Source organism: Phyllostomus hastatus, unplaced genomic scaffold, assembly GCF_019186645.2.
Source record: "Phyllostomus hastatus isolate PE091 unplaced genomic scaffold, TTU_PhHast_1.1 phas_scaffold_193, whole genome shotgun sequence".
NCBI classification, from domain to species: domain Eukaryota; kingdom Metazoa; phylum Chordata; class Mammalia; order Chiroptera; family Phyllostomidae; genus Phyllostomus; species Phyllostomus hastatus.
This window is the reverse complement of record NW_025334015.1, coordinates 5,105,181-5,128,089: the sequence shown is the minus strand read 5'-3', so window position 1 is coordinate 5,128,089 and position 22,909 is coordinate 5,105,181. Positions and strand designations below refer to the sequence as shown.

The 22,909-nt window shown below is 46.7% G+C and overlaps 1 protein-coding gene across 2 annotated transcripts in view; it reads right to left on the bottom strand.

Moving 5' to 3' along the window:
• Positions 1 to 12,600, bottom strand: part of LOC123832585 (CXADR like membrane protein) — a 104,634-nt gene extending 92,034 nt beyond the window's left edge. Inside the window, exons 1-2 of one of the 2 annotated variants that reach the window (XM_045860311.1) lie at positions 12,499 to 12,600; positions 11,753 to 12,062 (exon numbers count right to left, since the gene is read on the bottom strand). In XM_045860311.1, coding sequence (XP_045716267.1) covers positions 11,753 to 11,780 — 28 coding nt within the window. In that variant the 5' untranslated portion in view covers positions 11,781 to 12,062; positions 12,499 to 12,600. Of the gene's footprint in view, positions 1 to 11,752; positions 12,063 to 12,221; positions 12,345 to 12,498 lie in introns of those variants that run through there. The other variant, XM_045860312.1, reaches the window with a different exon arrangement.
• Between the last annotated feature and the right edge of the window lie 10,309 nt (positions 12,601 to 22,909).

Here is a 22,909-nt window from a genome sequence, read left to right as displayed (position 1 = left end):
ACCCAAAGTAATATATAGATTTAATGTAATCCCCATCAAAATCCCAATGACATTTTAAAAAAAGAAATAGAACAAAAAAATCACCAGATTTGTATGAACTACAAACGACTCCACATAGCCAAAGTAATCTTGAGAAAAAAGAATAAAGTCAGAGATATCACATTCCCTGACTTCAAATTATACTACAAAGCAACAATAATTAAAACAGCATGGTACTGGAAGAAAAACAGATGCACCAATCAATGGAATGGAATTGAGAGCCCAGAAATAAACCCACATATACGTGGGCAAATGCAGGGTGGTGAAAAAGTAGGTCTACAGGAGGTGGTATGCAAAACACAGAGTTTATTTCTGTATTATTATTACTCACTATATTATTTTCCATATGAACAAGAGTAAACCTACTTTTGTCAAATTCTGTAATTTTCAATAAAGAAAAAACATACAATAGAGGGAAAACAAAGCCTCTTCAATAAATGATGCTGAGAAAATTGAAATGCCACATGCCAAAAAAGGAAATTAGACTGCTTTTTGTCACCATGTACAAACAGGAACTCAAAATGGATCAAAGACCTGAGACAATAAATTACACAGAAAAAAACATAGGGACTAAACTTACAAACCTTGGTCATAACAAGGATTTTATGAATTTCATGTCAAAGGCAAGGGAGGTAAAAATGAAAATAAATGAATGGGACTATATCAAACTAAAAAGCTTCTGCACAGGAGAAAAACAAACAACAAAATAACCTGTCAACAAAACAAAAAGGCAGCCAACTGAATGGGCGAAGGTATTTGCAAACAACACCTCAGATAAGAGGTTAACACCCAAAATACATGAAGAACTCATACAACTCAACAACAAAAAACCTAACAATCCAATTACAAAATGGAAAGAGGACCTGAACAGAAATTTCTCTCAAGAAGACATACAAATGGTTAATGGATATATGAAAAGATGCCCAACTTCACTATTAGGGAAATGCAAATCAAAACTACAATGAAATGCCACCTCCCACCTGTTAGAATGGCCATGATTGATGAGACAAGTAATAACAAGTGTTGGAGAGGCTGTGGAGAAAAAGGAACCCTCGTTCAGTGGTAGCAGGGATGTAAACTGGTATAGTCACTGTGGAAAACAGTATGGAGGTTCTTCAAAATATTAAGAATAGAGTTACCATTTGACCCATCTTCTGGGTGACTATGTTTACTAACAAATTTTAGTAACAAATTTACTGACAAATTTTAAATGTTTTGAAATTTGAAAACATTTATGCACAAAGATATATGTACACACTCCTATGCTCACTGTAACATTATTCACAGTGACCAAGACATGGAAACAACCAGAATGTCCTTTGACAAGTGATTGAATAAAGATGTGGAACGTATATACTAGGAAATACTACTCAGCCATAAGAAAAGATAAAATACTGCCATTTGCAACAACATGGATGGATCTTGAGACTATCGTGCTAAGTGAAATAAGTGAGACAAAGTCAAAAACCATATGATTTCACCCATATGTGGGATATAAAACTGAAAGCAATAAATGAACAAGACCAACAAACAAAAACTCCTAGACCCCGACAACAGTAAGGTGATTACCAGAGGAGAGAGGGTTGGGGGGAAGTAGAAAAGAGTAATCAGGGCCAAATATATGAAGAAAGGAGATTCGACTTTGGGTGGTAAACACACAATACAATATATGGATGTATTATAGGCTTGTACACTTAAAACTGGTTTAATTTTATTAGCCAGTGTCACTCAAATAGATTTAACATTTTTAAAAAAAGGTAAGCTAGGAAGAGGTAACAGGTACTTGATACTGTAGCAGAGGTAATCTCTTTATTTTTATAAGCTTACACTTTACACTAACTTGCTTCTTTATGTGTTCACTCATTCATCCATTTTTCAAGTATCTAACGTGGGCCAGCCACTGGGCCTGGTGTTACAGACAAAGCAACATTGTCCTCTGCTCACATTCACACAGGAAAAACAGACCCTGACTATAATGTAACATGACATAAGCTATTCCAAGGACTGGCCAAGAGGCTATGGGGTCCAGACGGGTGAGTGGTGCTCTCCACCTGCAAGTGTCAGGGATGCCTCTGCAGGTGAGAGGAGAGGAGCCCACCATCTTGTAGCATGGGTGGGAGCTGGTCTGGGAGAAGTGGTGAGAGGCAACCGGGCAAATGGGAAATGTAGGGTCCAGGCATGAAGGTGTTATAAAGCAAGGCATGAGGCCTGAGGGCAGACCAGGGGGGCAGAGCACTGCCACTAGCAAAATGTTTCAGGAGCAAGTTCTTTGTCCAGGTTGTGGGGTGTGAATTTGGAGAAGTGGGAGGGAGGAATAAAAAGGAAAAGAGTCAGTATATGAAAAATGAGCTTTACAGAGTTCACACTCTTTTCTTCTCTCTTGCCTTCGTGTGTTCTGTCTCTGTGTCTGTCCCTATATCTCTGTGTGTATCTCTACTTCTGTTTCTGTCTTTTTCTCTCTGTCTTACTCTCTCTGTCTCTGTGTGTGTCTCTCTTTTTTCTGTGTCTCTCACTTAGTACAGAATCTGAGAGAAGGCCCTACTGAGCCCAGAGAAAGAGCACCAGGAAGGTCAGCAAAAGTGGCAGACATGTGAGGGGCCACCTGGACTCCTCAGAGCTTGGGAAGCTGCAGGACTCCGGGGACAGAGAATGAGAGGCGATGGAGCAGAGAAGGTGGCTGCAGAGAGGTGGCCCCATTTCCAGCCTCTCCTTCTTTAGGGGTGGAGAGGTGGGAGGGCCGAAGCTTGCTGAGCTTCTCTATTATTGGCTGGAGCAAGGGCAGCACGGAGCTCCACCAGAGGAAGCAGATGGAGACCCGGACCATGGAAACCCAGACCCTACTGCCTGGCCCAAGAATTCATTTGGAGTGGGAATTCTAGGTCTGCAGAAATCTGGGACATGCAGCTTGGCCCCTTTTAATAGAGAGGGAAATCATACTCTTGGCTGTTCAGGTCAGTGGAAAAAAACAAACATTTTTCTTTCACCTTGAGGTTTTCCTTTCCTTCCAAATTTAAAAAGGAAATATCATTCAACACATCTTGGGTATGGGAGTTGGGCTCACTGGGGCCTAATTTTGGTCACAATAAATGACTGCTGGAAAACTGGTGAATGCGGGAACTTGCACCTCCTTACTAGGCAGACCTTTCAGAGACCAGGTGGATCGGGTCCCTGAGTGGCCTCTGGCTGGGTGTCACCATATGTCTGCTATTTGTCTGTCTCTTCATTCTTGTTTTCCCCAGATCAGAGGTGAAGCAGAAGGCAAACTCAGTTCCAGTCTTCTGTTTTGCTATATTCCATTGGTACAGCCCTAGGACAGAACAGCTCACCTCTTAAGTCTCACTTTCCTGACTCACGAACTATGGATAATAATACTTGCCTCATGGGTTGCTGTGAAGATACAAGAAATGACTCCTGTGAAAGTCCTTAGCATAGTGCCTTGTACATAGTTGGTGCTTAATAAAGCAGGGCTTGACAGCAAAAGCTCAGATGAACCATCCAGGATTGCCCAGCTGGATTGCCCAATCCTGCCCATCCAGGATTGCGCAGCCCAGGTGCACACAGGGAATGGGTGGAGAGAGGGCAGGGCCGAAGAAAAGCAGGCCCGCACACTGTGACAACGCTTTGGCAAGGAAGGGCACCTCTGGCCTCAGACTACAACACATGAGTTTCTGTTCCAGAGCAGCTGCAGTTGGGGCACAGATGCCATTCTTGGGGCCCTGGAGCAGGGTGACATTCCCTGAAGGACATTTGGGAACTCATCTGCAGGGTGGAGAAGTAGCAGTGGATGCTGCCCTGAAGGTTGGCCCTGCTCTGTAACACCAGGAGGTCAGCGGAGTGCAAACAGACCCTCCAAATATCTGGATATCTGGAGGCTAAGCCTCTCCCAGCAGGGAAGGTGAAGTAACTGGCCCCAGGCCACACGATGATGAAGAAGAGGAAGTGGCTGAGTCAGGGTCTGAGGACCCCGGGGCCAGGCGCTTACAGAGGTTGCTGTGTGGCTGGTCCACATGGAAGCCTCATATGCCCTCAGCTCTCCCCTCAAAGAGTGATTGGAAATAATTGGAACTGTCACTGGAAGTAATGAGAAGTGACAGAGGCTGGGTTAGAAGACTTATTGCTCCCAGTCTGAATGATTGCCACAAACCCAAGCCTAAATTTAAGCAATGAAGTCTTTGGGATTTGATCCTCTCCCTCCCTCACACCCGCCCAACAAAAGAAAAAGTACGACTGTCAGGGGCTGAGTCTCTATTCAATGTTATGGGTGTCTTCTAGAACAGAAAATTCCTTCTTGGCTTGATCCTATTTGCTTTCCATGTGGACAAGCACCATTAAAACCTTGCATGAACAGGCCACCATGCTTAGCAATTAAGAGATACAAATTTATTGATATATCTCTTTCTCTCTCTTTTTAAAAACATCTCACGAGGGATGAGAAAATTGGAGGAGCTATTTCGCTGGCAGGCTGCGATGAAGAATGAGACCATAACTTTCCATAGGCAAGGCCATCAGGAGGTTCAATCCCTCCAGGAAGCACCTGGCTGAATGCCCAGGACATGCACCACTTAACTATCAGTTCTGATGACGATGGGGGCGATCCATCAACACCCCTCATGAATGTGCAAGTGCTGTGAGGGGTGGGGGAGTCTCAGACACAGTGCTGGGGACCTCCTGGGGGAGAAGTGCCCCATCTGCACAGGACAGCACATGCTGAAGGGGCTGCCTCCATGGGGCCCTGAGAAACCTGGGTACTTTCCCCATCACGGCATTTCCATGTATCCATAATTCCTTCTTTAGAAATACGTCCTGTCCACTGGATGTTCTCAGATGGCACAACAGAAACTCTGCTTTTTATATAACTGGAGTCTCAGAGCCTAGCCAAGGGCCTGAACTACAGACAGCAGCTCCCTTCCATCATGGTTTTGCAAGTGAGAGTGCATGAACGAGGTGGAAAAGTTACAGCACACATGTGAGTGCTCAAGCGGATCCTCGAAGGGTGCTCCAGGAGCTGCCCCTGCCCTCTGCAAAGAGAATGAGCTCAGAGAAACTGCCCGGTAAACACAGGCGGGCAATGACTTCAGCTTAGCTTTTTCACCCTCTATTGTTGCTGTTGCTACACCTTCCTCTTTTTCCTCTTCCTCCTGGTCCTCCTCCTTCTCTCCTCTGTCACCCTGAGTGCCTGAACTCTCCATATCCCCTTTATTGCCTGGCTTCAGGAAAACCTCCCATACTCCACACTGGCCAACGGAGGGACCATCTGAAGACGTTTGGCCATTCTCCCTTCTCTACGCGAGACTGAAGGAAACAGCTTCCTCCCTGATTTCCACGCAAGCAAAGCGTCTCTAGTCTTATCACCCTCAGACTTTGGCTCAGGCCACATGCCCAGTGACCTGACTGTCGCTGACCAAATCAAGGTGGTTTGATTTCAGCCTTCTTCCCCATTGTGGTCCCCATGGTGTCAAAGGAAATAAACTTATTTTCCAGAGTCCAGACAGCTAAGAAGCTCAGATAACCAAAATCTTTCTTTTTTGCTGCTGTCTGCATTTGGGGGCAGGAGATTGCGGAGGAGAAGTCTAAACCGCTGAAGACAGGAATTAAACTAGAAAAAGCAACAGGTATTGCAGTCTTGCCTGATTGTTCGTGTCCCCACGCACAGGACTGTGTGTTACAAGGGGAGTTCCTGCATCCAACTCCAGTGCAGGGCGAGGTCTGCGTAGCAGTAACCCTGACAACCACAAAGCCTCCTGATTAATTAGTAGTCCACGTCTGACACATGCAGTCATTCTGGGATATGAACCAGAGGCATTAACCCAAACACACCATTTCTTAACCATCTGAATGAAGTGGAAGCAGAGGGGGTGGGACAAGTGTTCCGTTTCTCCCTGTAGGACTGATTCTGTGAAACCCTGTAAAGTGCGAGTCTGCTTCAGCCTGCTCCTCTCTTCTTGGCAGCACAGATGCCTCCATTTCAGAAGAACTGTGTGCCTCCTGGTGAATGGGAAGCAAATGGTCTTAGAAACCAAAACACTAGGTTAGTGTCCTGGCTCAGCTGTTTGTTAACAGGGTAGTCTTCAGAAACACTTCATTTCTCTAAGCCTCAGTTTATTTCTCTGTAAAATGGCATGATAATGACACCTGTGCTCCAAGAGTGATTTTAGGATGAAATAAGGTATGTTAACATACTTTGTAAACTGCCAAACCTTGTACGAATGTTGGCACTGAATTCTACCATCGTAATAATCCATACTATTCTCTCTCAGTGCTATAAGTGAACTAATAATACATAATTCACATTTCAAAACCCAACTACGAGTTCAAATCTAAGCAAGGAACCCATTAAGCAGCATACTTGGTGGGTACATATTATGATATATAAATTATGCCTTCCTTTTAAAAATTAAAAAAGTGCTTAATTCTTACAAATTGTTTCACACAACAGACCCTCTGTGCTGAAGTCTACCCTGGGTGTCCATGCTTGGGGATGTTTTGGAGGTAACTCTCCTTAGGATGAGGTCCTTCAGGTATTTCAGCTACTTAACTTCCTGGGCAGGGGTTTCTGGCCATGCAGCCTGACCCTGAATGAGGTTTCCTGGTTAACAGTGCCATAGTGCCACTCCAGGATGGAGTCACTATGGCTCTCTCACATTGGGTAGTCAGCCCTGTGGATTTATAATCATAGGTAACCAACTGCCATGCGTGGACAAGTGCCTGAAAATGCCATATAAGTATGGTGACACCTATGTGTTCCTGATCACAACTACACCTAGACCAGCCTGCAAATTCTCAGAATTAAAAAAAAAATCAGAGACTGTTTGTGGTATAGGAAATGTAACAATAACCTTAGCTAATAATCTCATTTTACAGAGAAAGAAACTGAGGCTCAGAGAGATATGACTTGCCCAGAATAACCCTGCAAAATTATGAAGGGGCTATAGCCATTGAGTTTTCACTGTTTCTTCTAGGCACTCACTCACATGGTTGGGATTTTGGGTCTCTCTTTCTCCTAAATACACAAGACATTACAGAAGTTTCCAAGATTTCAGTTACGATGGCCAAATTGAAATGTTACGACATCTGCCCTATTTTTCAGGCAATTTCTCAACATAAAAGCCAATGCCAATTATTCAGCATTTAGCTCATTTAACCGAAGCTTCTGAAGAGCAACTGTGATCCTGGAGCTTAACTGTGTGAGCTGGAAAGGAGGGAGAAACATTTTCTATTTCAAGAATATGTAATTGGACAAATCCTGGAACTGGGGTTCTCGTCTCGGCCCTCCTACTAAGCTTGCTGTATAACTTCAGCCAAATCTCTCTAAACCATCGATTTAGATCGTCTCTTAGCTTTCTCCCACCTCTGACCCTCTTGCACTTTACCTTTTAAAAATGTCATTATTTTATACATTCTTGAAATGCATGCACATGTACACTGCCCAGCTGAGCATGAGACAAAAACAGAATGAGACACGGCACGTGCCTACCGGGAATTTGTCGTTCTTATTATACCCACCATCACCAACCCAGGAAGACGAGGCAAGGACACAGACCCCTCCTAACACCTGTCGCCAGACTGCAGACTGGCAAGCTATGCACTCGAGACTTCCTTAAATGCCTTTTCTGGGAAACAAAGCTCCTTGCCTGCCCAGGCACAAGCTTCCATGAAAAAGTCTATTGTTAATCTGGCACTAACATAGTTGCTATAACAAAGTAAGTTTGTATAACGGTATGCTTTCTGGTCCCTGCCCATTCTATGTGTGGGCATTCTATGTGACATTCTATGTATAATTAAAAAAATAGCACTGATCCTGGTTTTGCATGAACGGACAAGGAAGCACAGAAACAAGCTGCATGAAAGCCAGGCTCCTCAGAATCGTGCCATCCCACTGAGAGCACTGATCCTCCAGATCTTTCACCTCTCTTGACTGTCAATGTTCCAAATGCCTCAAATATCCAGTTATCTTAACAAAGCATTCACCAGTCTTTAGCCCAGGTGGATGGGACACTTACTGTCCACACGGAACTTACACTCTGAGGGGTATCAGATAAGCATTCAGATCATTATCCCACACACACAGCACAACAGAGAGGCTACTGGGATTCAAAAGATGGAAAGAAAAGATATACTGTTGGTGAAATCATGTCTGGGCATATGGAGGAGGTGGTGTCTGAGGTGAGACTTGGAAGGTCAACAAGGTTTTGATGTGCAGGAGTAGAGGGTAAGGGTGTTTTTGGTGGAGGGTGATCATAAGCAGAAGCATAGAACCGAAAGAAGCAGGGGACATGTTTAAGGCACGAGACAAAGCCCAGGTTCTCTGGACAGTTGTCTGGGAGTAGGGAGGAGAGGAGAGGAATGATGTTCTATAAAATCTCTGATATGAGAATGAAGTGTTTATGCCCAGCATTATAAGCAGTAGAGACTGATAGGTTTATGGAAGAGGGGAGTAAGGTCACAGGATTACAGAAGTTTTGAACTCAAGATCCCTGCGCCTTCATTCTACAGACAAGGGAGTCAGATCCCAATTCTCTGCACTGCAGCAGCTGTGCTACAGGGTGACCCTGGTAGCAGTGTGCAGGGGGTGGGGGTGCTAGGGGTGGAGAAGACAGAGTTCAGGCAGGACAGTGGTGTGGCAGCTGTTACAGAGTCCAGGAAAGTGGTTCAGGCGGGCTAATGAGGACCTGAGCTTCAGGGGGAGAGTTGAAGGGTGGTAGTCACAGGAGGGGCTGGGGTTTGGGGAGCCCATCAAGTCCCCCTTCCCTCTTCTCCATAGGGCTGAGGGTAGTAATTTTTCATTCACATCAGAGAGGCAAGCATTTGATTGGATTCACTGGCAGGTCCGGAAAACAAGGAGTGAATGGGTCCATCCTTCTTCTGACTATGAACTCTTAGCCCTCCCGAATCCCTTCCAATACTGTGCAATCTCTAGAAAAAAAAAGAGGCCAGAAACCACGCCAGGGATGACCAGTAGCAGCCCTGGAACTAACTGTCCCTTCAATGGACCAGCAGATGATTTTAGGATTCAGGCAACTCTGAGGCTTTTCTTCCTGGCTTTGCTAAAGAGTGCCCAGGCATACCACGGCCCAGAGTCACTTCACAAATACGGACCTTCCAGCCCACAGGGGTGCTCCCCTGAGGGTTTCGACCCACACAGGGATGGCAGAAGCCCTCCTTTGGGGTAGTTCCCTGCAGATGCCTGTCTCTGGTTCACCAACCTCTGCTTGGGGCTCCTGCCTTGTCCCTTGTCCTGCCCTTCAGCTCATCCTCTCTGTGACTTCTTATTTGAACTGGCTCATCAACTTAAAGCCAGGATGTCATGAGTCTGTTTGACAAAGGCATAGCTGTGGCAAAGCTTAACAGTAGGTGTGAACTTGGAGCTTCCAGTTGTGCAGAATTCTGAGTCGGCAGTCCATCTTTCCTCTTCGACACGGCCTTTTGTTTGTAACAATTCATAAAGACAACCAAGAAAGAAATCACGAGGGGTGGTTTCTGTCATAAAGACAGAGTATCAGCCTAACAGATCATTTTCTCACCAGCGCAATGATTACACATAGTAGCAACCCAATAAGGATGGACAGTGAATCAGTGACTCTTTTGGTCCATGCCATGCCTTGGTAAGTTCCTCTTTCTCATGAACTAAGAGGAGAACTATCATCAAGTCCAGTTGATTTCAACTAACCTGGTGGGACGAAGTCACCTTTCACTTTCCACTATAAACTATTTGCAAGGTTGTTGGTGTCCTCTCCCCCAACCACCCTGTACGGGACGGGGGCACAGGACATCTTAGGCTCCATGTGGAGGACCAAACTGGACCTCACAACAGAGGACACCTTTAGGAGTCCTTTTGTAGTGTCTGGAGGTGGTAGATTGTGGTGGTTTTGTGAGCAATCTCTGGAGGCAGACAACCTGCATTCAGATCCCATCTCTGCTAAGGATGAGCAGATGGTCTTGAGCAAGTTACCTGATCTCTTTCCACCCTGCTTTCTTCATCTGCAAAATGGGAATAATAAAGTGGGTATCCAACAGGGTTGGCACACAGAAAAAGTGAATCAACAAGATACATAGTGCTCAGCATAATAAGCACTTAAGAAATTCCAGATGTTTTTAACAAGGAAGCTCTGATGTTTGAGTCTACTGAACATCTCGTGACCGGTAGCTTAGGGGCAGAGGCCAGTAAAGGTGACAAAGGTGCTCTCTGGGCATGCTGGCTGTGCACAGGAGCAGTATTGCAGTACTTGGCAGTATCTAAAAGGGCTCAGAAAATAGTGGCCCTTCACCTGCCTCCTTGAGCAACAGTTCTGGCTAGTCCACCCCTGCAGCCTGCTCACCTGGGCAATTACCGGCATGAGGCTGACCTAGACAGGCATGCATATGGCCTGATTGGTTTGTAAGGTTTCAAAAAGAAAAAAAAAAGGGAAAGAGAAAGAGACAGACAGGGAGCTCTCCAGACAGCTATTTCAGGGGGACTTTTTAGTGCCTTTTCACTTTTTGGGGTGGGGGGGTGTTTTTTCTAGACATCAGGCCCTGTCAACCTCCTTGCGTGTTAGGCTGTTCAGCTTGTCAGACTTGGGTGGGGGTTGGGGGGAGACTTAGGAACCATCTGCCGGTCTTGTTTTGGAGCTAAGGAAACTGAAGCCCTGGGTAGTAAATAAATTGCCCAAGGTCACCCAGTTAGTCAGTTCAAAATCAAGGCAAGTTGTCTGGCAGCCTGGTGTCCAGGGTAGGGCTCACTCTACCCCAACAGGCTGGCTCTTTGGTTTTCTGAACTCCGCTGACTTTTGGCCCTGTTTCCAGGGTCAAACTCAGGTGAAACCCGAGTTTGCTTGTGCAAATCGTGGCTTTTCTTCAGTTTTCCTGCCTGCGACCCCTGCCCCAGTTCCCTGCCCCGGGCATCCCGATATTCACACCTCCCTCTTGTCGGCCCCTGGTGCACACTCCTCGATGTGTTCTGTCCTGCCGGCTCCTGAAAACCTGCCTGCTTCAGCCCAGAGGAATCTGTGCCTTAGGGCGTCTTAGGCTTCCGGAGTCGTGCCTGGGTGACACCCAGAAGGGACACACCGGAGGGTCCAGTTCTCTCTGCCCCGAACCTGTTTCTCTCCGCTTTTCTCTTCCACTCCATTTTTTGTCTTCTTCCCACTCTCCTTGCTCACTCTCCCTCAGTCTTGCTCTTCTGCTTCATATTTCCCTTCTCGTCCTCTCTCCCTTCCAATCCTTGTCCCTTCCCTCTTCTTCCTTCCCTGGGTCATTTTCGAGTTTGCATCTTCCTGGTTCTCCGGGTGCTCTACCCCTTTCCTCTCCCCATCTCTTCCCCCTTCCCTTCCGCTGACCCTTCAACACATCTGTTTCCAATCTGGGCCCCGGAGGCGCCTGTTTGAAACAAAAACCTATCCCCGCCCCCCAACCCCGCAGGAACCTGGCACGAAAATTCCTGAAGGAGCCTTTCCTTCCCCAATCCTCTAGTTTCCCCACATACTCCTAAAATTGAACATCAATCCCCCAAAAGACACCCCCCACAACGGGTCACAGCCCAGCTGGACCAGAAACCACCTCCAGCCCCGAGTGTGCTCCGTGGCCAGATGTGCTCCTCCGCAGCCCGGAGGCCGGGGGTGAGGGGCCGGCTCACTCCAGGGGCTGCCGCACCACGGTCCGGAGCCAGCGTTCGTCCCCGGACGCAGGCGTGTGTTTGCCCTGGTCCCCCGTCCCCCGCCCGCCCCGAGGCACTCACCTAGCCAGAGGAGCAGGAGAAGGGTCATCCCGACGCCCGACACGGGTACCTCCGTTCAGCCTCTGCTTGGCGCTGGGGCGGCAGAGCGCAGCCGACGGACCTCGGGCAAGCTGGGCGCGGCGCCTCCGGAGTCTTGCGGGGTGACTGCGGCCATGTGCCGCCGCCGGAGCGGCCCCGCGCCACGCGCTCCCGCTCGCAGACTGGCCTTCTGCGCGCGCCCCACCAGCTGGCGCCCAGACGGGAGCGGGGACCAGGGTTCGGGAGGAAAAAACGAGGCGGAAAGACTCTACCGCTCGTGGAACACTTTTCCCTGTTTGGAAAGAAAGAGGAGTGGAGAAAGAAGGGGAAAAAAAATACAGTGAGCTGGAACCACTTGGTTGCCTCCTCCCTGCAGCCCCTCCCTCGTGGCTCGCCCCCGCCCTCCCAGCTCTGGGTTGCGCCGCGGGGAAGGGGCCGGGCCCGGCTGCACCTCGGGGCCGGAGGGGACGGGGCGAGCGGAGGCTGCGTGACTGCGTGGGCGCGCAGTGTAGGGTTGAGTCTGTGTAGGACGAAGTCAGGGGTATCCCAGCTAGGAGCTGAGGGATGAGGCCTTGTCAGTGTGCCCTGTCTCTGCTCTCACTTTGACCTCTCCACGCCTCTCTTGCATCTTTTTCTCTCTAACATACACTCTGCTTTCATTTCTCTCTCTCCCCATCCCGGCCCCCCCCCCCGCCCCATTTACATTCTTCTTGCCTCTCCCTTCTCACCTCCTGCCTCCCGTTTTTCCTTTCTCCTTTTCTCCTCTCCCTGGCCTCCCTGTCTGGTTTCGCCTGCTCGAAACTGCAGACCATACACAGCACTGCGCGTGGAAGTGGCTACTGAGACAGCGAGGCAGCAGAGTGATTGCTGCCCTCCTGACTCACCGCCTGTGCGTACACCGCAGCCACCTCCGCCTCGCTGTCCCTCGGGCTTTGGCCCTGGCTCTTCTCTGGTCTGTGGCCAGAGTTTACTGTGGCCCACCCCAGATGCGGGCAGAGCCGAGCTGGCCACCACCGGGGGTTGCGGGCCAGAGCACAATGGACGGGATCTGTTATAGGGAGCAAGGGAGCAAGCCGCACTGCAATGGGCCCTGGCCAAAACGTGAAACACCCCTTTCGGAGAGAAAAGAAAGCAGAAAGCAGGCCTCTCTTCAGGCCTGAGAGGCGGTGCTCCCGGCTCCAGGAACTAGGCCCAGGAGGGGAAGGGGGCACGGGGCCGCTCTAGGGGTCTTTCCTTGAGGACCCTGCAGCAGCTAGCCCGCAGGAGGGGGCTAGGAGAGAATGGGGCAGTGACCGCAGCGTTCAGGCCTCAATTGCCCACAGCTCCAGCTCGTGCCTCGCACCCGTGTCCTGGGGCTCCCGACCACATTCTCTGGCCCTGGCCTCCAGGCGCCTGGAGCGGTGGCTTCTTCCGCCACAACTGGCCTGAGGAGCTGCTCGCTTACCTTCCTCCTCATCAGTGCCTGTACTGGGAGCGGGTCGGAGCTCTGAGAAGCGGGGTTGTCGGACGAGATGAACCCCAGGCTAGACAGGCTGTTGGATCACACATCTGCCCCGTTTTTTTCCAGCCCTCTCTCCAGGGTCTTAGATCCCAGGAGCTGCAGAGTCCTCTCTAATTAGCTAGTCCTTGTTGGAATGAAAATCAACCCATTTCACAGCCGAAGAAAGCGGAGGCCTGGAGAGGTTAAGGGGGTCCTATGAAATCACTCAAACGGGACGTGAAAGCAGGGCTGTTGGGCTCAGGCAGGGTTGCTGCTTTGTCACCGTCACCGTGTGTTAGCATCTGCTCTGCGCCAGATGCTTTGTGTGTGTGCGGACACAAAGCGCATAGAACTCAGTTATTGACATTTTTAAGCATTTGGAACTTTAATATCATGGCACCAACATGAAGCAGGAATTATATTAATTATCTAATATTTATCTTTTTATTTAATTCCTATGAAAATGCTAAGGGATGGGCATTTTTAAATCCACTTTAAGGAGGAGAAAACTGTAATCTAGAGAGGTTAGATATTTTGCCCCAGATCCTACAATATAAACCCTCTCTATTACAATATTAATATTCTAAAATATTGTTTGAAATAAAAATATTTTTATTTTATTTTATTATACAATATTTTTATACAATAAAAATAAAATATTTAAAAGTTCTCTTTAGCTTTTCCCATTTTATACTTCTTGTCTAACACGAGGAAAAAATAGTCATAAATATAGTTTGTATATGAATGTGTTAAAATGTTAATTCTTCTTAAAGGCTGAGGAAGGTGGAAAGGCAGCTTTTCATGATTTCTGCTTTAAAATTTTATTTAATATTCTAATATACTTTCAGACTTACAGGTTTGCAGAAAAGTGACAAAAAGCATATTCTAATATACTTTCAGATTTACGGAAAAGTACAGAAAATTCTTAGATACTCTTCAGCAAAGTCCTCCTTTCATTTCTTTCTAAAGGAAATGTTTTTGCACAAGTTTTAAGCCCCATCTCTAGTGCCCCTCTGCTGGTGGCCTTTCTCATGGATCTGGTCACAGCACGTCTTGCTCGAGGGTGGGGTGCTCATGACAGACATGTGCGCGTGTGGGCAGGAGTGTGTTTAAACCCACGTTGCTCAAGCTAAAGGTAAATAGATGCTGGCAGCTTCAGTCATCAGTCACCAGCACAGGAAATGGTTTCCCTAGGCTGAGTCTGGGTCATAAGCATTTAGTTTTCCCAGGTGCAAAGTCCTCTCGCCAGTAGATATTTGGCATGTATTCCTTGGGGAGAGTCCTTGACCCTTAGAGATTACTGTCCCCAAACTCAAAGCCTCTCTTCTGTTGCGCATTTGTGGGTCAGAAGAGTGGGGAGCCCTGGGGATGGTGCTGTGACTCAGCAGCCCCCGCCTACCTACCCCATGTCCCACAGTGACTGGGTTGGGTGCCATGGGGACCCAAGAGGCATGTGGCGGTCCTTACCGTAAATGGACATCTCACTCCAGTGGGAGAGAAAACAGCAACATGTGAAAACTTTCAACAAAAATACTCAAAAGTTATGTGGTTAAGCAGCAGAATAGTCTGCTTACCATGACAATAACAAACACAAGTATTCCAAGAAAGGACGGAGCCCTGCAGGCTGGGGTGGCTGTGGAGAACCCCTGGAAGAGCACTTTTTGAGCCAGGCCTTAAGGAATGACTTTCATTCGACAAAAGGACCCGAGGAGGACCACTGTGGGGCACCCCTGAACACATGCACGGAGCTGGGTATATTCAGGCGGCCCTGAATGAAATGATATATGGAAGATGAAAAATTCGTGCCGTAGCAAAATGTCCTGGAACAGTTAGCCTAAAGTGAACTTGTGAAGAGTCCTGAATGTGAGGCAAAAGATTCTGGACCTTTCCCAAACTCACTGAGAAAAATTCAGCAAAACGGACCTTGATGAGGACCATAATTTTAGAAGTGTAAATTGGCAGCTTTTCCCCAGAGGTGACCCCAGAAGTTAGCCAAGGATGGAGAGCTTTAGTACCCCTTTTATATCATCAAGCTCCTACCCCATGCTTTAATATGGACAGTGGACATTTTCTCAGCATTTTGTAAAGAGGTATGGATGTGCGGCTTCAAGACAAGTTCCTTCTTTTCCACTCTCTATGGAGAGCCAGGGACTGCCCTAAACCTCTTCTCTAGAGGCTTCTAGAGCCACCTCAGTGTGTGCATAAAAGATTGGGAGAATGTGAAGCAGAGGAACTGGTTAGGACCTGTTACATTTCATGGGGAGATGAGATGAGGGCGGTGATACTCAGAGGAAAGATTCGACAGGTTAAATATCTGGTGGTCATTATGGGAGAGGAAGTAGAAGACAAAAGAGGCACCAAAGATAACTCTACATGACCTACTGTATTTGATGTGTGCTAAGGTTAATAGCAGCTATTTACTGACCTCCTAATATAGAACAGGGATTATGAATGTTGTTAGTGAGCCTCACAATGCCATACTACAATGAGGAAACTGAGGTTCGGAGATATCAACCAATTGCTTACCACTCCCGGGTTAGTAAGTGATTGAGGCTGGATTTAAAGTTGGGAGATTGAAAGCCCCTCCACCTCACTCTCTTTTGATGGCATTGCTAACTAACTGGGGAGTCAAGTGAGTTAACTTGTCAGGAAGGGAAATACAAGTTTAATTTGATACATGGTAACTTTGAGGGGAAGACAAACCATTATCCATTTATCAGTTTATTCATTTATCCATCCATCTTTGAAGTTTTTTAAATTGATAATTCATGGAATCTTGTTTAAGCACCCAGAACCTGCCAAGTCCTGGGAAGTCAATGGTGAGCAAAGCAAAAGTTGTCCTTGACATCCAGGTGCTTATGGTGAGTGAAGGATGAAGGACAACAAACACTCACAATGTGGATTGGGAACTGCTCTGAAAGGGAACATGCAGAGTGCTGTGAGGCTGGGCGTGGACTCCTGCACCTCGGGGAAGAGCTGTCGGGGAAGCCCTGTGAGCTGAGCAGGAGGGGAGCATGATGAGGAACGGGAAGACCTTGCTGTCATCTCATGTCAGAGGGTCCTGGATCCGAGGACCACGTCTTTCATTCCCTTAGAGCTCCAGTGTCCAGCTATGCCCAGGCAGCCCCTCGGGCTCAGGAGGGCAGGTGTTGCAGAGAAGGCAGCCATGGGGTAGTGGAAGATCTCTAGGCGGGGAAGGCAGATAGTTCGTGTTCTCAAGGGCTTTGAGGAGGTCACTTCAGCGAGCCTCCCTTCCTCTTTTCCTAACACTGTTGTTCTGAGAAAGAATAAGAATAATGAACATACCTACCACAGTGTTTAATACTTAGGAGACTCAGTAAATACTTGTTCCAACTAAAACCTGAGTTCATAAGATTCCATCCCCTGAAGAATAAAAGAGCCAACTCTGTCTCATTCCCTTTTCCTATTAAAATAAAGTTTTACATGGCATTTCCTGTCCTACAAGGATACTTACTGACTCGGCCATCAGCATGCCATCTTTTCACCACTGGACAGTAGGAGGTCCCTGCCAGCATTCAGGGTCTTGACTGGACAACAGTGATGGAGGCTGCACCTGGGGAGCCCCATGTGCTGATGGCGGCTGAGGGAAAAGGAATTATCACCAAGGTGGGGAAAGCATTTGTTTTCTTCTCAGAGGGCCTGGGAGTGGGGAGAGGTGAGGATGGCTGGGCCCTGTTCTGTCCCACACCATGAGAGGACAGCCCCCAGCTTTGATCTGTATGGCCAGGAAGGGATTTTGGGGGACAAGTGTTCCCTGTAGGACATTTGTTAGAGAGGAAACAGTCTCCATCTACCTGCAAGGCCCCAAGATCCACAGGCCTGTCCTTTGACCCCAGTGAAGGTTTTAGGGTACCAGGGGGAGAGTCAAGAGCCAAGATGAAAAATAGAGATGGTTTACACAGCGGCCAAGCCTAAGGATTTGCAGCCAGGGTCTCGCTCTCCTGCCACCTCTTCCTTGAGGTCAGCTGCTCTGGGCTTTCCCAGTCCTCCCCACACCATACTTTCAATTCCTGCTACAGTAACCCTGTCAGAGTTCAGGCTTTGGAGGAAGACCAGCTGATTTTGTTTTCATAAACAACAATTTTATTTCTCACAGTTCTGGAAGTATGCTGGAAGTCCAAGACTGGGGTGCCAGCATGGTTGGATTCTTGAAGAGATCCTCTTCTGAGCTGCAGACTGCTGAGTTTTTGCTGTGTCCTCATGTAACTGAAGGGCCAGACAGGCTGCTTTTGAATTTCCCTAGCCTCCATACTGTGCCTAATTTGGGCAAGTTTCTTACTCTCTCTCAGCCTACGTCATTTCATTAATAAGATTTCTCTTATGGTTGTTAAGAAGATTATGTGAGCCCCGCGAGGTGTGGCTCAGTTGGTTGGAGCATCATCCCATTCACTAAAAATTTGCAGGTTTGATTTCCAGGCAGGACATATAACTAGGTTTTGGGTTTGCTCCCCAGTCAGGGCATGTATGGGAAGCAACCGATCGATGTTTCTCTCCCTCTCTTTTTCTCCTCTTTCTCTAAAAGCAATTATATATATATGTGTGTGTGTGTGTGTGTGTGTGTGTAATCTCATATATACATAATCTCCTCTGGTGAGGACTAAAAATAATACAAAGGGAATATGGTCCCTATGAGCTTTTCATTCACTCAGCCCTGAAAGAGAGTTCCAGCCTGTAAGCCCTACATTAGTTCCACTGCTGCCTCCACTGCCAAGCTGGATGGGCCCTTCGAGTTCTTTTTGGTCAAACTTCCTCATTTTTAGACTGAGACCTAGCCAGGGGATGTGTTATGTCAGGGTCACACTCAAGTTAGAGACAGAGTCAAGCTTGAGACCAGTTGCTTAGCAACCCACCCATTCTCTTTCCAGCAGTGTGGAAAATTATCACATAGAGTGGCTCTGTCTCTTCCTGAAAGGTCTGTAATGAGAACAGAAAACTCCACGGTGTCTGCTGGCAAAAAATAGGTGTGATGGGGTCGAAGGAAGAGCTGGGATTTTTATCTAGAAATGGATGAGGCTGTTGAAGCTATGGAATAAAACTGAGGACAATATATTCAAAGCCTGAGGAGGCCACTGCTGTCCTGTGAGGAGCTCAGACTTCCGTAGGCCGAGATGCTGGGAGCAGTCAGCAGCTGCTCACAGCTGCTTAGTGATACAACTGATGTCTGTGGTGGCCAAGCTGAGAACACAGGATGGGAGGAGAAATAACCCTCACCTTCCCAAGTACCACACAGCCACAGGCACATGACACAAACTTAGGCCACTGTCTTGTAGCTTCTTGCATCGTCTTGTATCTCTCTGCACTGTGCTGCTCTGGGGGATCGGGGAGGCAGGGGACAGCTGTGGCCTGAACCACTGTCTGAGAGGTGTAGAGACTGGGAGGCAGAGTATGACTGACAGACTCCTTCCCGGAACTGTCGCTTACTGAGTCATCTTGACAAATTATTTAACCTGAGTCTGTAATCTAAAGAAATAGAGATGCTAATGCTTTGTAAGCTCTTTATTCTTTATGAATGTAAAGTATTATTAGGAATGTCAGAGGTGGTCGTTCTTCTCTGTTCCCCACATTTCTGAATTGGAGTAGAGGATCACTCAACTGAGGAGTGGTTAGTGTGTACCTACAATAGACACTGAGGGGATCCCCAACCCAGCACAAGGCTCAAGTTGGGTCTCTCCCCTCTGACTTCCCAGGAGATGTGCTGAGCAGAAAGACAGCTCTGGAAGACGCTGTTCACTGGCTCACCAGTCCTATTCACAGCACGCCTCCAACATAGAGGCTAAAAAATGGATACACTTTTATAGTCTTGCTTGCCACAGGAAGGCCAGGTGACACAGTTCTATCCAATGAATCAAGAGCAGGAAAAGTTTGATAGGGAGCTTTTGGTAAGCATTTGCTTTGTACTAGGTGCAAACCAGAACTGGATTTTGCCTCTAAGGGGCATCCAATTTAAAGTGGGATATGCTCTTAAATGACTATAAACCAAAGGTAAAACACAACCTTTGGCCTAAGGAAAGCATAGGTGAAGTGCTGCTGACTTTAAAAAGGAGGGAGTTATTTCTTCCTATGTAATGACCAGGGATTGCTTCATGTAGGAGGTGGCATTTGAGGTGGGTAGGGCTTAAACATCCAAGGTTGGGAGATTCAGGATGGTTTCTAGTCCCAGTCTCACCAGCCCTGAGCTTCCCCATTATTCTGAACCACTTTATAGGGAAACCAACAGTTCTTGCCAGGTGATGTAACTGTAACATCAGATATAATTACATCTTATGTGCACAGAGCGCCTTCTTCAAAGTCCTTTAAAGATACATCTCACTCATCCCTTTGAAGTGGGCAGGGCTAGATGAAGAATAAAGGAGGAAGCTCAGAGACATGAAGTGACTAGAGCTGTTTCGGAGAAGAGCCTGCTGATCCTCTCAGCCATATTATCCTCCTTGGGACTTGCCACCTTCACCTTTACCCATGTAGACTCACACCCTCACCTGTGTGTGCACACACACACACTGTCTAGCTATAGAGGTTCCTTTATCCAGTATGCACCATGTAATGAATTCTACTCAAAGTAAAGGTGTATGAACTTCCTATGAGGAGAATCTGTATTTCAAGTTCATTATTCTGAAGAGTGAGTCATGTATTTCCTCAGGGTATTCAAGTGCTTTCCCTGGTCACTGGCAGATGCTTTTTTGAGATTCCTGACTGGACTTAGAGCTGGCATGTCAAGTGGAAGCTAAGCTGGTTTCACTAGGACCAATCTTCAACCCTTCTGAAGAAAATGACATGGACGACCATGAGTTTAAAAGTTGTCCATTTACACACTTGTTAGAATGACTAACATAAAAAAACCCAAACAAACAGAAAATAAGTGTTAGTGAGGATGTGTAGAAATGAAGAACTTTCTGCACTGTTGGTGGGAGTGTAAGATGATGTAGCTGCTGTGGAAAAGAGTGTGATGGCTCCTCAAAAAGTGAAACAGAATTATTGCATGACCCAGAATTATTGCAGCACCTCTGCCTTCAGGTGCCTGCTCAAAAGGAGGGAAGGCAGGGATCAAAGAAACACTTGTACACCCATGTTCACAGCAGCAGCAGCATCTGTGGTAGCCTAAGGTAGACATAACTCAAATGTCCACCAACAGCTGAATATATAAACAAAATATGGTCTATACATGTAGTGGAATACTATGAGGCCTTAAAAAGAAAAGAAATTTTGACACATGCTAAAGCATGGATGGACCTTGAGGATATTATGCTGACAGAAGTCAGTCACACGGACAAATGTTGCATGATTACACTTATATGAAGTACAGGCAGCAGTCAAATTCCTTGAGACAGAAAGTGGAATGGTGACTTCCGGCATGCGGGAACAGGTGGTGGTGGAGGGCTGGTGTTCCACAAATGCAGAGTTTCGGTTTTGCACGATGAAGGGTTCTGAAGGTGGGGGGGGGGGGTGGTCCTGCTCACAGTGTAAGCACACTCACTGCCGCTGAACTGCACGCTGCAAAATGGTTAAGTTGATCAACTTTACCTAATGTGTATTTTACCACAATAAAAAGTCATTTATCTATAGCATCATTTTCTTTTAAAAAACTTGCCACTAGACTGTCTGAATCAGATGTGACTTAGTTTATCTTTTGGAGATCATCATAGTAGAATTCAGAGCCTAAACTTGGAGCTGGAAATCTCAGATTCAAACCTCAATTCCACTGCTTGTTAGATACTTGATCTTGTTCTTACTGAGCCGTATTTTCCTTGTCTTTGGTTGGATATAATAATATCCAACCCAAAGGTATAATAATACTTTTGACTCTTTCTCTGGGCATATCTGAAAGTCCAGTGAGATAATTCATGTGAATGTGATTAGTAAACCACAGAACACTAAACAAGTATAAAAGAATTTTGAGAAAATGATGAGGTTCTCTCTGGGACCTATTGCAATATTTTCCAACTTTTCTTGCCAAGAAGTTCCTTCCATCACACCTAAATTCCTTCTAACGCAGCTTCAGCCAGCTCGGAAATAGACTTGTCCATTGGGACATTGCCACATCCCCGGTTTAGAGATAGTTCTGTCTGGCAAATGTCAGAGGGGACAGCAAGAACCATAAGCAGAACCGTTTGGAACTACTAACTTTTTGGGCCAAGGACAGAATTTGTCTCCAGGTCCGGTTTGGTTTGCAAATTCCGGGCTGTCATAGCAACTCCAAAAGCAAGGGAGGACTGTTTAGTGTCATCTTTGACTGCAGCCTGGGCTGGGAATTCACTCAGGTTGCCCCAATAAGCAGAGTTTATCGGTAACCACTCTGTTCCCCTCCCTTTGGGTCCCCACAGCTTCCTGCCTGGTGCCACTCAGCTCACCATATGCTACTCCTCACCCTGTGGCTCTAATGCATCCAAAGTGGGGAGGGAGTTTCTGGAATTACCTCCTGCCCCTGGTGTAAAGATGTACAAGGATGGCTTCTGTGTGTGGGGGTGATGACATTTCCATGGGACTTCAAGTATCCCCCACTGATTTCGAAGTTGAGCTCTGCTAGTCTGTTCAGACACTTGCAACCAGGGCAGTTTATCTCTAGGGCCAGTGTTGAAGATCTCATGAGGAAGACCGAAAAAAATGTAATCTTCACAATATAAGAAAAATCCATAAAAACAAAATTAGTAAGTCCTCACTAAGTCTACAAAGATAATATTTTCTTCAATTGTTATATTTATCATAAGACTTTTTAACCTATTTGAAAACAATTCACAAGCTAATTTTTCATTGGCAGAATTCTGTAAGTAGTAACATTTTATGGGAGCACATGAAACCTGTGGGTGGATATAAGCCCAATAGGGTAGAGTTGGGCCAAATCACTGAAAAAGAAAATGTCTAGGCTTTATTCAGCAGGCAAAGGAAGCTATTAAAGGATTTTTAAAATATGTTTATAGACTTTAAAGGGAGGGAGAGAGAGAAACATCAATGTGAGGAGAAACATCAGTTGGTTGCCTCCCACACAGGCCCAACGGGGAATCAAACCCCACAACCTATGTGTGTGACCTGACCTGGAATCGAACCCCCAAATTTTGGGTGTATGGGACAATGCTCCAACCAACTGAGCCACACTGGCCAGGGCTGTTAAGGGTTTTTATCTGGAGAACAATGTAGTCTTGATGAAGATTATTGGTGGGATTTACTTGTGAGCAACTCAAAGGAAGGGAGTGAGATTCAAAGTGGTAGAAGGGGTGGGGAGTGCGTTGGGACTGGAGATGAGATGTTTAAGGCATTCAGTGTTCCAAGTGAGAGGTAAAGAGGGCTGGGCTGGGACAGAGGCCATGTGCTAGAAGGAACAGATGAGTATAAGTTGTTGAATAGAGTACTGGGATGGTTGTCCAACCCTTTGGTGTCTCTAGGCCGTACGGGGAGAAAAAGATTTGTCTTGGGATACACATTGAATACACAAACACTAACAACAACTGATGAGCAAAAAAAAAAAGGTTTTAAGTAAATGTACGATTTTGTGTTGGGCCACATTCATTGCCATCCTGGGTCGCATGCAGCCTGTGGGCCATGGGTTGGACACCCCTGAACGCATGGAGGATGGAGAGAGATAGAGATAAGTTAATTATAATGTCAATTTCTAGACAAGATAACAAGAATTATGGTTCTAAGACTAG